The sequence below is a fragment of the Ursus arctos genome, unplaced genomic scaffold (assembly GCF_023065955.2).
Source record: "Ursus arctos isolate Adak ecotype North America unplaced genomic scaffold, UrsArc2.0 scaffold_7, whole genome shotgun sequence".
Lineage (NCBI taxonomy): Eukaryota > Metazoa > Chordata > Mammalia > Carnivora > Ursidae > Ursus > Ursus arctos.
Window position 1 is genome coordinate 13,939,897 of NW_026623089.1, and position 14,775 is coordinate 13,954,671.

The 14,775-nt window shown below is 40.3% G+C and overlaps 1 protein-coding gene across 1 annotated transcript in view; it reads right to left on the bottom strand.

Annotated features, from left to right (window-relative positions):
• PNLIPRP3 (pancreatic lipase related protein 3) overlaps positions 1-14,775 on the bottom strand; it is a 35,112-nt gene that overhangs the window by 19,775 nt on the left and 562 nt on the right. The window contains exons 2-3 of the mRNA XM_026493656.3: positions 5,534-5,688; positions 617-736 (exon numbers count right to left, since the gene is read on the bottom strand). Coding sequence (XP_026349441.2) covers positions 617-736; positions 5,534-5,688 — 275 coding nt within the window. The remainder of the gene's footprint in view (positions 1-616; positions 737-5,533; positions 5,689-14,775) is intronic.

Genomic DNA, 14,775 nt, shown 5'->3' on the forward strand with positions numbered 1-14,775 from the left:
GAATTAAGGAAAGCCAAAGTGCCAGAGTAATGGATTCCATAATAAGAAATAACACTACTGGGTATTGAGAACCTACTACACGCTAGGTCCTGTCCTAACCCTTTTACATATATTATCTTATTTAAACCCCTTTACAGATAAGGAATCCAAAGCACAGACAGGTTAATTAAACTTGCCCACAATCATAGTACATAGAACCATGGTATGAATTCAGGCAGCCTGACTCTATTATACTATATGGCCCCATAAATAATTGCTTACTATGTTAGCAGTCTATTAATCTTGAGTATAAGAGAGGAAAATTAATTTCTTGGAGTGAACCTGGAGAATTTTTTCCCTTAAGTGAGAAATTTATCATAGCATTCAATCTTTTGTCAAAAGTGAGAATTTATCAAAGAATAATTACAAAGAAATATGCTCCCATTATAATCTATGCAATTCATAATAAGTGAGTATAAATGGGAAATGGATAATTCATTTGGGGCCTTGGGACAGGGACAATGTAAGTAACTGGGTGGAGGAATTTCCATGAATATGCATTAATATATGCAAAGTACATTCCCATTAAACATATAGCTTTTATACTAGTATAAAGAAGCGTTTATTCACATCATACATTGCACATGTCTTGCTGCCATTTTCCATCTGATTTCCATCCAGGTATGTTGATACGGGTCATCTTGTCTGTTCCAAAGTGTGAGCCCTGGATAGTTAGATAATTAACTGCACTGATCTCCTGTTTCAAGTGAAAAGAGATGAAGATAAAATAATAATTCAAAATTATTTGACATTTAGTAGAATTATTCTAAGTCTGTTCAAAAGTCTTCCACTACATTTGATTTTTAACAACTGTCTTTAATATATTTTTACCAAAGAAATAGTTACTGCTACACACTGCAAAATATCAAGAAATTATTCATGCATTATCAAATACAATATATAAATGTAATCACAAGGTAAGGAAAGAGAAGTGTTTGGTTTTAAGGCAAGGTTTGTAAGATGATGCTGGGTCAGTTTCAATCAGGACTTCTGTCAGCCGTACTTTCGTAAAGCACTTACTTCTCTGGTGCCAATGGAATTCATGAGCAGTGTGTGATTTGGGACTTAGAAGCATGCTGCAAAGGTGGCAAAACAGATCGCTCACCCCACTTTATGAGGGAGGAATAAAGGTTAGGATCTCACCACATGCAGTACAATAGCATATTAAAGATCATTTTATGTAATTTACCTTAAATGTTCTTTTGTATTTCTAGTATTTTGTTGGATTGTTTCTATAACCAATGAAACTCAATTTAAGTGATACTATGAATTTAAGTGATTTCTTTATGAAGAGAAAAAATGAGAAGGCACAATATAAGAAATGCTCAAAATTCTATTTTGAGAAAAGAAAATGAACACTCTAATCAGCAAATTGCAAGTCTGACAATGGTGAATCCTGTAACAAAGAGCCTTCAAACAAAGACCCTCTTAGTAGCTACCTGTGTTTAATAGTCACATGCAAATTAATCATACAACTTGCTGGCTAAACTATCTCCAAGATGGTCAGCAAACAATTATGAGAATCCGAAGTTGGCTTACACAGTAATTATAATATAGCTACACTCGTATCTGCGTATATGCCAGGAATTGTTCTAAGCACTTTACAGTGTAGCGCATTTACCCTCCACGACACTGCGAGGTAGGCACTAACTTTACAGATTGGGAAACGGCACAATGAGAAGTCAACTCACTTGTCCATAAAGCACTCCAGCTAACGAGTCCTGGAGTGCGGGGCTGAAACCCACATGGTCTTTCTCTGAAGTCATGGGTTCCACCCCTGAGCTCTCCAGTTGGAATCTGATCATACTGTTCTTTACTGATAGGGCCCAGAGCAGATGTGGGATTTGTTGAGGCAGATAATATAATCAAATGTATCTGGGCTTTCCTGGAAGAGCTGCTCTGCTGAATAATGGAATCTAAGTGCAAAAACATTTGTCAGTCTATATATTTAAAAGAATCCAGATGTTAATTCCAACTCCAGCTGGAGCCCCTTAAACCCCAACTATATTTCTATTTCTATGTCAAAAAAAAAAAAAAAAAGAAAGAAAGAAAGAAAGAAAAGCGAACCTATTTGGGAAAAGGGATTTGGTAGGAAAAGTTTGTTTAATCTTTCCCCCTCGTGAGAGGAGCTGAATGTGGGGCCTTGTGAAAGCTTCCAAGTGTCAATGTGACCAGTACTGTGGGATCCGAGCGTCCTGCATTGTCACGAAAGCCTTGGAGAATTTAATAACGTAGGAAAGGTAACAAAACAAAACAAAACAAAACACTTCCGTTCACTTCATAGTCAATCTGGTACACCCCTGTGAAATGGCATACTAACCTAGAAAACAGGAAACTCGAAACAACATCATGGAATCAACTCAAAGAAGACACTCAGCTTCTGCTGCCCAAAGGACAAGGCCATACAAGGGGGTCAGGACAGGATAGGTTATCCCAAGGAAGGCCCAGGTGAAGTCTCAATGTTTAGGGCGCTCAGGCCTTTACTTTCAACTTTCTTATCTTTGAGGAATCGTAGAACCTAACTGGTATGAGATCAACGCTTTCCACAAAGCACGACTACTCTGGCGGTGATCTCATTTGTAGTAAGCCAAAAGTAGTCAGCAGTTAGGCATGTTGCAGCCTTGAGAAAAGCTGCAGGCCCAGAAACTACCATAATTATGCAAAATGTGCATCACCGCTAGTGACTAACCGTGTGAGCCTCTCTAGGGGATGGCAGGTTGGATTTATTCTTGCAGAAATGCAGCTGTGAAGACCTGTGACTCTCAGAAGAGTCAAGTTTATTGCGCCATGTTTAGCTTTAACAATTCCTCCCTCTGAGGAAAGAGCACGTTAAACCATCGCATAGTTAACTTCTGCTTTCTCATACACAAAGTCGGATTTGCACAGTGTAGCATATGGGTCAAGCCTGGGGCAATCAAGATTTTTAATATTGTACCTTGACTCGTCCTGTATCCTCACTGCTGGTATAAAACATGTTAACACCAAACCCTCTGGCTTCCATCCATTGCAAAACTCAAGTACAGACCTGGTTTGTCACATGGTTTTTTCCAAATGGAAGGGAGTGGAAAAGACATGAGGAATATTGCCTTTATGGTCCCTTTCTTAGGACAGTGCTCGGTGTCTGACATTCTCTTCATTGCCTTTACGGTCCAGACTCTCCTAAAGACTGACGGTCATCACCTGTTTTAGTACCTGTGCTCTACGAAAGTTCAAGTGCATGGCCACTATGCAGAAGGATAAAGGACCAACGAGTCCTATGAGGACAGAGGGTCAAGACCAGGGGATGCAGTTAGTCCTGAATGCACACACACACGTACCCTAAAAGTCCTAACCAGAGAGTGAAGGTGCTCTGAAACATTTGTGTTCAACAAATTCTCTTTACATGAAAAAAATTGTGGCAAAATACATATAACATAAAAATTACCACCTTAACCATTTTTAAGTATACAATTTAGTAACATTACATCACTGGCATCGTTGTGCAACCATCAGCACAATCCTTCTCGAGGGATTTTTGTCATCCCAAACTGAAATCCTGTACCCTTAAATCGTAACTCTTCATTGTCCCCTCCCCCAGCCCCAGGTAACTATTATCTACTTTTTCATCTCTATGAATGTGACTATTCTAGGTGTTTCATATAACAGGAATTATACAATGCTTGTCCTTTCGTGTCTAGCTTATTTAACTTTGCAAAATGTTTTCAAGGTTCACTCATGTTGTGGCATCTACTACAATGTCATTTCTTTTTAAAGCTGAGCAATATTCCTCTCTTTGCTTTTTGATAGTGATGGAAATCACACTTTTGAGTACACTTGCTTTGTAAGTTTCTCTGTACCCCAAATAAGGGTTTTTCTTCTTTGTTTTAGCTAGAGCTGTCATCCATGGAGCAAATGGCATATTTCAGCAAAGAGCCGTGTGCCCATACGTGTGTGTGTGCGTCTGGTAAGTAGACAGCTACAAATCAGATTCTGTTTGTGTGGTGCAAGGGCAGAGCAGAGGCTGTCTTGGCTGGGTCTGACGGAAAGAGGCTCCGGGTTATAGAGTTGCAGGTAGAGACCAGAAATGATCTTGCACTGGGGGGTTGCTTTTTCTCTGGCCCTTGTTCCACTTAGGTCTAGTATCATGCTTTTTTGCTCTGTCCCTGGGATCACATACTCTTTGCGTTTCAACTCTAACCTCGGGGTAAAAGACTTTAGAATCTCTTCCTCTAGCTCTAGACTGCCCACTGAGCTACAAGAAGCAAATCTCCCATAGCCTGCCCGAACTTCACTGGTCCAAAATGTAACTCATTCTCCAGCATCCCCAATCAAGTTTTCTTGACGAGAGGGCCATTATTCTTCCTGTGACTTGCGTATAAGATCTCAGGACAGTTTATGATGTTTACCATGTCAATTTTCTATTATCACACTCATGCTCATGCTCAGGCTAGTTCCTGGAGTCTGATCCCAACTGCACTATGGTTTTCTAGCACTCTCAAATAGAACTTTCTGTGATGGTGGAAATATCCTATATCTGCACTGTTCAAAATGGTAGCCACTAGCCACATGGGGCTACTGAGCACTTGATATGTGGTTGGTGCAGTTCAAACACTGAATTTTAAGTTTTATTTAGTTTTAATAGCCAGGTAGCTCATGGTTAGTGTGTTGGGCAGCCTCATACTAAACGGTCTGGCAATCACCCGCCAGCTCTCCAGGCTCCGGTCACTGTATCCAAGGTAAATATCCTAAAGCCTCTTTAAAAACTCCCATGGGGCCTCATGGCTCACAGGATCAAGTCCAAAGTCCCCAGGAAGGAGTTACAGAATTTGTCCCTCAGTTGACTCTGCATTTGAGTACTTCCTCTCTGTCCCAGTCTAACTCACATGTTGTAATCATCAGATGTACTCTGCAGGCTCCCTCCTGTGTGTATTTGTCCACGCCACTTCATTTGTCACTTCCCCGTGTGTCTCTGCTTACGCAAACCCTGCCCACCTGCGGGACACACCTCAAACAGGTGTCTTCCTCAAAGCCTTTCCTGGCTCCCGTCCCACCCCCAAGGGGAAGGTAAGCCCTTTCTTACCATGCTCCCACATTCTTTGGTTTGTATCTTACGTAACAGATCTAATTTGTGCTGCCACAGAGGTTAATTGTTTACATACCCCGTTTTCCCTAATATAATAAACTAAGGATACTGTCTTGTTTATTCAATTTAATACATAATAGGTACTGTTGCTTGTTCACAGTCTTACATGTGGAAGGCTCTCAATTAATATATTAATCAAATGAAGTATCAAATTAACCTCAGATGAAAAAACAGATTCAGAGCAGTCTTTATATTTAAGTACTAGGACAAATAATAAGACAAGAAAATCTGGCTCACAATACTAAAAAGAAATATTGGCCTTTAAGTCAGTAGTTTATGCCAGAATAAGTTACTGAACTTAGGTCTTCTGTATCTATAGCTACATCTTCTATTTCTGAATCACCTATGTGTGAAGGCAGCAAGTTAGCTTACCTGATAGGCTGTGGGATTATGTCGTGTGTAGAGCAGAAAGCGAGTGTTTATCTCCTCTGGAGACCAGGGCAAACCTGCCAACTGTCTTGACAAAGTCCCGGTCCATGGTAAACCGTCTTTAAAGCACCCCACCCTTTCATAGCAAACTTCTTTTCCTGCAGCAAAAAGATGGAGTGTCAGTATTGTAGGAACCAGGACCAGAGAGAAGTTGTGTTTCCCACCATGAGGGTTCACTGAAATAGGTCTTTAAGTTGAGCATGTCTGGCTCAGGGAGACTCTCTTTAAAAAATGCTCTCCTCTCCCCTTTCTCCACCAACCTCCTCATATTATTTATGACCGTGACTTTGTCGATCATATTGTTGCAGAGGAGAGCATAGGGGCTTTGGAATCAGACATATCTGGCTTTCGGCAATTCTTTTACCTTTTATGAGTCTCTGTTTCCTCCTTTGCCAAGTGGAATTAATCCCACTTACCTTACAGCCTTGATAGGAAGACTAAATGAACTATTACACAGGACAGCCCTTGTGAATGGGCCTGGACATAAGAAGGATACCGTGTGTTCCCTGAATTCCTGCCTTTCCTTATGAGACTTGAAGTTTTTAATGAAAGGGACCTTGGAGTCCCTAGCAGCTAGCATTATGCCTGACATGCAGTAGGAGTCCAACATAGGTCTCCTGAAAGTATAGATGACAGCAAAATTTCATTCAGTTGTAACCAAGTCTTGTCTTTCTGGAACGCACCTCACTCATCTCTACAATGAGAAGCTTTGGGGAAACTGAGTCTTAATGTTTCTGACATCCACTCTAATTTATCTTTTCAACTACGGCCTTTCTTTTTCATTTAATAATGGAAAAATTCTTGCTGTTTTATGGAGGAATAATTTAACTTATTCAATTATAATTATTTATTCAATTTTATTGAATTATGTACTCAATTTATTAGTATTTCTTAAATTGGTTTTCATTTACTCATTTTGGGATTATTCGTTAGTATTGACTGGAGCTGTTTGAAGATGTGAATTTGAGGGTTTTCTTTTATCACTTATCAAAAAATGCTGAATAAATCTTTGACTTTCAAGTCCACCAGATTTTACTTCAAAATTTTAGGAGATTTTGCATTTTCTCCATTCCCTAACAATGAGGTTCCACAATAAATATAAAATAAGAGGACAGGGAATTAATTTTTTAAATCAATGTTTATACATTAAAAAGAAACTGTGCCGATGAGCAACATCCCTGGTCACCCCCAAACCCAGCCCTCTCCCCAGAGGCGACAGGTTTTCTGGTGGTTATCCCAATATCTATCTATAACGAGCTTACACTGCCAAGTTTTGATTTATTAACTATAGTCACACATGATCTATTAACTTGTTGCAATAATGAGTGAGGATTTAGCCCACCTATTCTTGGGATCAGCCAGGATCAGTGCAAGAAACAAATCACACTGATTATTTTAACTGTGAGCGTTTAATACAATGAATTGTCATCAGTCAGATGTTGGAGAACTGAAGGCAAGAAGGGGACCATGTAGTAGCTCCCAGGTGACAACTGCGGGGAGCAGCTGCCAGCAGGGGGCTGGTGGAAGGCAGAAGAGGTTCAGTTATCCAAATGAGGAAACTTGGAGGAAGGGCTGCTAGACCCGGGGAGGGGTGCTGGAGAGAGCTGGGGTTCGGTCCCTGAAGAGGGGTGCTAGCTGGCTAGTGCTGGCGTCGTTGAGTGGGCACCATGCGCCTGGTTCTGGGAGTTTTAGAACAACTGCAAGCCGGAGCCACCTGCTGCTACTGGATGATTGTTCATGCACGGGTGAAAAGCCGTTGCTGGAAAAACACTGACAAGAACCAGGAGCCAGCAGGAAGGAACACCTCCCATTTCCCTCTTGGAGCCTCAACGTCCCTCTAGTGTCCCTACTGACAGTACTTCTCTGGGAGTGGCTGAACAGGGTGAACCATGGTTGAGTATCCCCGCACTGGCCAGGCACGGGCTGACCTGAAGCAGGGGGACAACAGTTCCTACAGGTCCCACTTTCCAGATTTTCTCAAGTCCTCTTCCTCTACAGGCAATAACACTGTTTTAAGCTCCTTTATCGGCTTCCATTGTAAACTTAAATAATAATCTTCAATTTTTTTTTTTGAGAGAAAGAGAGCGAGAGCATGGGAGTGAGAAGGGCAGAGGGAGAGGGAGAGAGAGAAACTTAAGCAGGCTCCAGTGCCCAGCAGGAAGCCCAACACGGGGCTGGATCTCATGACCCTGAGATCATGACCTGAGCTGAAATCAAGAGTGGGATGCTTAACCGAGTGAGTCACACCAGGCGCCCCAGTAATCTTTTATTTTTTGATCCATACCTCCTACTCCTCATAACTTGACTCCCTACCTTTGCAAGACAAGTTTTGAGCCATGTTGCCTGTCTTCTTCCCTTCCATCTTCCAAGGCCTGCTAGCCGCACTTTGACTTTCATACCGTCAAAGTTGATAACATTCAGACTTTGTTCTATAATCCTAATTAAGTCTTTCATGTTTTGTCTGTAGGCTGGCTCCGAAAAATTGAATGTCAATAAACAGAAACATATTATTGTGACTAGATGAATATTTTTCCTTTCAGAGCCAGCTACCGTGCTATAATTATATTTCCTTATCTGCATGTCATTATTCGGTTACCCATTCCCTTCAAAGGAGAATATTCAAATGAATTATCTTTTCATAGACCATGAATTGCTCAAGATCAGTGTCATTTTTGTTTCTTCCATATTTGGATTATCCTTTTCTTGTGCCATTTTCATTTTCCTGGATTCTCTGGTTGCCTTTGTTTTCTCTTGTTGCAAGAGTAAACATGTGCCCTCTTCAATATATCTCTAGTATAGTGCAGCTCCTCAATCAATATTTCTCCTGCCTGGAATCTATTCTGTGTTTTCTGTTGAAGCACACATATATCCAGTTCTGATTTGAACCAATGAGTTTACATTTGGATTGTGCCTTTTTTTTAAAGATGTATTTGTTTGAGACGGAGAGAGGACAGGGTGGGGAGAGGTAGAGAGAGACGGATAGAGAGAATCTCAAGCAGACTCCACGCTGAGCATGAGCCTGACACAGGGCTCCATGTGGGGCTCCATGCCGGGCTCCAACTCACGACCCTGAGATCACGACCTGAGCCGAAATCAAGAGTTGGATGCTTAACTGACTGAGCCACCCAGATGCCCCTGGATCATGCCTTTCTAATACAACCTTCTGTTTTTTTCTAGAATGTCCAGCTGCACTGCATGGCTCCCCCCCCCCCCCACACACAAATTCTTAACTACATCATTCAGTCTATGGAAGTAGTTTGGATTTTGAAATGAAGATTGTTGTAAATAGTGTCTATTCTCTATGTTTGTAAGTTACCAGGGTTATTGGTCACTATGCCCTTTTTCATAAGGAAATATCCATTGAAAGAGCACAAAGTTAGAAGAAACTACATGTGATGAAGGAGACTGATCAACATCATAAGGTAATAAAGCCATTTAGAAAAAAAATTGAAAGATTAATAGTTCTCTGAAAATAACATGTTTGCTATAAAATCAGTAAGTTGATATTGGGCCAATAACTTAAATGACCAATATAACAAAGAATATAGTTTTAAAATGGTAGCCTTGAAGATAATATGCAGCCATTGAAAGTGTTTACAGAGATTTGTAATGCAATTTGTAATGGAAGTGAGAATGATAACAGTGTTAGGGGAAAAGGCAGGTAGCAGAACTATGTATGGTTTTATTCAAAATGCATGGGGAAAAATAAAATTTTAAGGAAGTGCATCAAAATATTAATAATGGTGACAATGCATGGTTTTCATTTTCTTTCCCCTTATCTATGGTCTTAAATTTTCAATGATAAATAACGATTACTTTTATAATAAAAAAAGTTACAACAGAAAAAAAAAAAGAGTACTTCTTCTCCAAATCATGTCCAGTGTGGCTTCTTTGTCTAATTAATAATAATTAAAACAGCAAAAACAGACTGAGCCCTAAATGTCACATATGTGAGGACGTGGAGACTTAAAAAAAGAGATCACTCTTGCCCAATGTGTCATTTTATCAAGTGGTAGTGGGGAAAAAAAATGAACCATCAGGCAGCTCATTCTATCACTAAGTAGAATTGGAGGTACATTAATTAATTAGCTTTTCCTAGGTTATGCTGTGGTAACCAAGAGCCTCCAAATCTCCTTGGCTTACCAAAATTAAGGTTTACTTCTCATTCATGTTATATTTTGGCTACAATAGTTTTAGGTTCATTGTGGCTCTGATTATCCGGTCCTCTTCATTCCAGGATCTAAGCTAAAAGACCCCTTGTTCAGATCATGTTGCTCTTGGGGCAGAGGGAAAGGGGGTGATGGCTGAACCCTGCAAAGGCTCTTCACACAGGCATTCAGACTTGGACTGCTCTCTGCACTTCCTGTGGCCAAAGGTAGGGCTGTAGAGTCCTCTTCCGGGAACTGGGAGTAAATAGTGGGGGACACTAATAAAGTCTGCCATGGAAAGGGACGTGGGTTGACATTTTTATAGGTGCCATCAGAAGGAAAACCTTTAGTCATTTAAATTTGCATTTCTTGAATTACCCACACACTTGAATATCTGTGCATTTCTGGCCCTTTGCACACCTGTGGGTGAGATCTTTGTGCCCTATGCACATTTCTCTAAAGTTTGCTTTTTGCTTTTTTCTTTGTAAAAACTCTTCGAATAGTGGAGAGATTTGCCCCTTTCCACTCAGATATTGAGAAAAGATATTTTAGTTTGCTGTTTATATTTTTGTTTTATAGAAGTTTAACATTTTATTCAATAAAATGATCAATCTTTTCCTTTATAGTTTTGGAATTTCATCTTATTTAGAAAAGCCTTCCTTACTTCAAGATAATTAACAATTTCACTCTGTTTTCTTTTACACTTTTCTTGTTTCACTCTTTTACTTTAAATTTAAGTTCATCTATCTGAGATTTATTTTGGAGTGAAGAGTAAGATTTTCATCTAGAATTTCAATTCTCTTAGCCTGAATTTATACAAAGTATAATCATTTTAATTTCTTCCATACCTTTGGTTATTTCCCCTGGTTTATTTAAATCTGTCAGCATGGTTTTCTATTTTCTAAGTTTTATTAAGCAACCACCACACATATTTATCAATTATATTGCCTTTCTCCTGTTTTTCTAATGTGTTAACCTCTACGCTTATTTTTATTAATGAAATTCTTCCTTCAATGTTACTTGTTCTTTTTCTAATTTCTTCAGTTCTTGAGTCATTATATTTTGATATATTCTGCAATTGAAGTGTTTTATTTCCTCTTTGACCTAAAAGTTCTTTAAAAGAGCATTTGAAATATAGCACATTACATGAAGCTAGGTTTAATTGGTTAAGAAATCATATAAAGTTGACATACCAGTTCATATTTTCTTAATTTCCACTTTCTTAATGAGTCATTTCTCTATCTTACTGTGAGCAGCCTTTTCCAAAGACAAAAAAAAATCTTGAAAATAGATTCATTAATTTATTCAAGAAATATTTATTTGAGCGCCTATTAGGGGCCAGATATTGTTCTCAGCACTGGGGATTCAACAGTGGGAGAACTAATCTTAGCCCTCAGGGAGTGGTCTAGTGGGGTTGCAGGGACAATGAATAAGTAAATAAAATGAAGGTGCACGTGTGTTTAGGCGAGGAGGGGTTTACTATTCAAATAGGGTGGCCAGGGAAAATCTCACCGAAGTAGAAGGCATTTTTTTTTTGTTTCTTAAGTAGGCTCCACACCCAGTATGGAGCTCAGCATGGGGCTTGAACTCATGACCTTGAGATCAAGACCTGAGCTGAGATCAAGAGTCAGACACTTAACAACTGAGCCACCCACACACCCCTAAAATAAGAGGCATTTGAATCCACAGCTGAAGGGGGTGAGGAGCAAACCGTGGGGATTTCTGGTGGAGGGCAGCATTCTAGGGAGAGGGAAGGGAATGTACCAGCCTCTGGGGGAAGGAGCGTGCTTAGTGAGACAGAGGAATTACTAGGAGGCCACCCTGACCAGAGCTGAGGGAACAGTGGGGAGAGACAGGTCCACAACAACTGATTCTGCAGTTTCAAAATCTAAAAATCTTTGGGGAAAGGAAGTGGGGTGTTAACTTTTTCATTCATTTGTTCTTCAATTTGCAGCAGACTCATTTGGCAGCAAAAACTGACCTAAGGCTATACACACACACACACACACACACACACACACACACACACACACATCGTTATCCCACTTAATAGGAGTATTCATAGATTTTATTACAAAATATCCGTGTGGTTGTGTACAGGGTGCTGAACCAGAATTCCTCTTGGGGTTTTGTTATTTTACAGTGTACTTAACATAGTCCCTTTCTAAAATAAAATAAAATAAAATAAAATAAAATAAAATAAAATAAAATAAAATAAAATATAAAATAAAATAAAATAGGAATTCTGGAATACATGTGGCCCCATGGGGGTTGAATAAGTGATGGTAGACAACTAGCAGGGGATGGTGTTTAGAGAGGTTACAGAGGACTAAAGCTTGAAGCACTTGGCAGATCACTGGAAGGACTTAGGCATTTCCTCTGAGGTGAGGGAGAGAGCCATTGGAGGGCCTTGAACAGAACAGTGATGCAGACTGACTTAGGTTGGCTTTTATTTTGAGAATAGATTGAAGCAGGAGAAGGGAAGAGACAGAGAGACCAGTTGCGAGGCTACTGTGATCAACAGGACAAGAGACAACAGTGTCCAAAAGGTAAAGATGATAGCAGGGTGGGTGGTGAGAAGTGGTCAAGTTCTGGATAAATTGAGAAGGAGGATCCAAAAGAATTTATTGATTAACTGGCAGGGAGGTGTGATAGAAAAGTCAAGGACGACACTGAGGTTTTTAGATGAAGTTCCTGGAAGACTGGAGTTGCCATTGATTGGGCTGGAGAAACTCTAGAAGGGACAGATTTGGGAGTAGGATCAAGAGCTCAGCTCTCGATATGTAGCTTTTATACAAATAAGACACATGGTGGAGATGCCACAGAAACAGCATGATAATGAGATTGGACTTCCAGGGAGAAGTTCAGCTGGAGATAGGAACTCGGAAATCTTAAACATAAAGTTGGTGTTTGACGTCATGAGTACGGATAGGATCACCAAGGGGGTGATGACAGTTAAAGAAGAGGGATGACCTAAGGATGGAGTCCTAGGACAGTCTATCATTAAAACATCAGGAAGATGAATGGGGATGAGCAAATAAGACTGCCAAGAAGTCGTCGAAGAAGTAGGAAGAAATTCAGAATAGCATGGCATCCTAGAAGCCAACTTAAAAGGACCTGCTGCCAGGGGAGGGGGCAATCAAAAGTACCAAATACTGCTAAGTCTAAATGGATGAGGATGGAGAATTGACCATGGGCTTGTCACCATGGGAGTGACTGGTGACTGTAACAAGTGTAGTTTCTGGGGTGAAAGCCTGATCGGAGTGAGTTCAAGAAAGAAGGGGGGGAGAAATAAGAAACCCCATGTACACAACTCGGAAGTGGGAGTCTTAAAGATGGGTGAAATAACACGTTTGTGTGCTGCTGGGAATGTCCCAGAAGAGAGGAAGAAAACTGGTGAGGCAGGAGAAATAGAAGAAAGCATTGTTGAGTCGAATCCTTGAGCAGGTGAGAGGAGATAGAGTGTCATATACATACATGGGGGAAGGGCTGGCCTTTGTTGGGGCAAGAACAGCTTATCTCTTGTGGGAGAGAGAGAAGGCAGAATGTATGGGCAGGTGCATGCACATAGCTGGACAGATGTGGTACTGGGAACTCTGGGAAGGCTTCTTCTCTTTGTTTCCGTTTTCTTACTGAAATAGGAATCCAGGCCATCAGCGAAGTGGGCATGAGCAGGGAGGGGTTGGAGGTTTGAGTGGAGGGGAGAAGAATGAAACAACCCAGGAATGGATGAGGGAAGAGGAGTAAGAGGGCTCGGCAGCTTTGGGGTCTGCTTCAGCTTGGTAACCATGAATTCGCAGTGGGACAATCAGCATGGTATGTGGTTTTCTCCAGGCACATTCACTGCCCATTCAGCTGCATAAAGGAGATGAAGTGTTGGATTTAACCAGGGTTGTGGTTAAGCCAAGTGAAGTAAGAGCAGGCAGAAAGAAGTCCAATTTGTAAGCTAAGGTGTGATTATGATGGACCATGGGATTTAAACTACATAAGGAGGGAACTGAGAAGAGAGTTAGCTGCCAAATAAATTAAAAAAAAATAGGTAGCAATATGAAATTTAGATTATTTATATATAACACATATACATGTATCTATATTTCTATGGCACACATACATTCATTACAGAGCTGCCATAATTAAAAATTTGAGTCTCCATCATATTTGTATTACTACCTATACTGGCATCTATTAAATTTGTAACAAGGCCCATTTGGGTTCAGTTCTCTTGTAGCTGCCATTTCACAATTTCTGTTTAATTCGATAAGCCTCCAAACAGAAATCACTCCCTACCAAAAAGCAAACATTTCCGATGGCCGTAGGGAAGCCTGGCCAATCACAACTGTGTCTCGGGCGCTTAACACAATGTCCGGAACATAGTAGGTGATTGTATTTGTTGATGGAAATAAGACAGATTAGCATCCTTTTTTGGAATTTTGAGGGGTGGGCTGTGCATAGAAATGGCAAAGAGGCACTGAACTCTGGAAGGAGGAGAGACCACCTGAGAAAAGAAGGTGGCAGATAAAGGAGAAGAGACCAGGGTGGACTTCTTTCACTCAATTCCGCTTTGGAGCTCATCAGTCTAACAGCTTCCAGCATTCACATCAGGCCTGTTTTGTGCCCCTTCCTGGAATATACTACAGCAAACAATAGCTCCATCCACTTTTATCCCATAGTAAAAAGCTGAAGGGCAGGGACTAAAAACACTGAAATTCTTTGATTCTGTTTTGGTTAAAACATATCAACTAACTTTTGTTGTGCTTTAGGAGGTAAAAACAAAACAAAAAACTAAAAAAAAAAGGAGGCAAAAACAGAGAAAACCAACTACTACTTTGGAGGAGTATAAGGATGTGAAGAGCACAATTCAATGAGTTTTGAGTTAGTGTGTAAGAAATGTTCACAGACCAAAATCCCTTCCCCAAATCATGATCCAAATAGAAAAAATCAACTTGGAAGTTCCAATCAGCATGAATTATGCATTCATTCGTTCATCCATCCATCCATTCATTCATTCAGCATCTACAGTGAATCAGGTACTGAAAT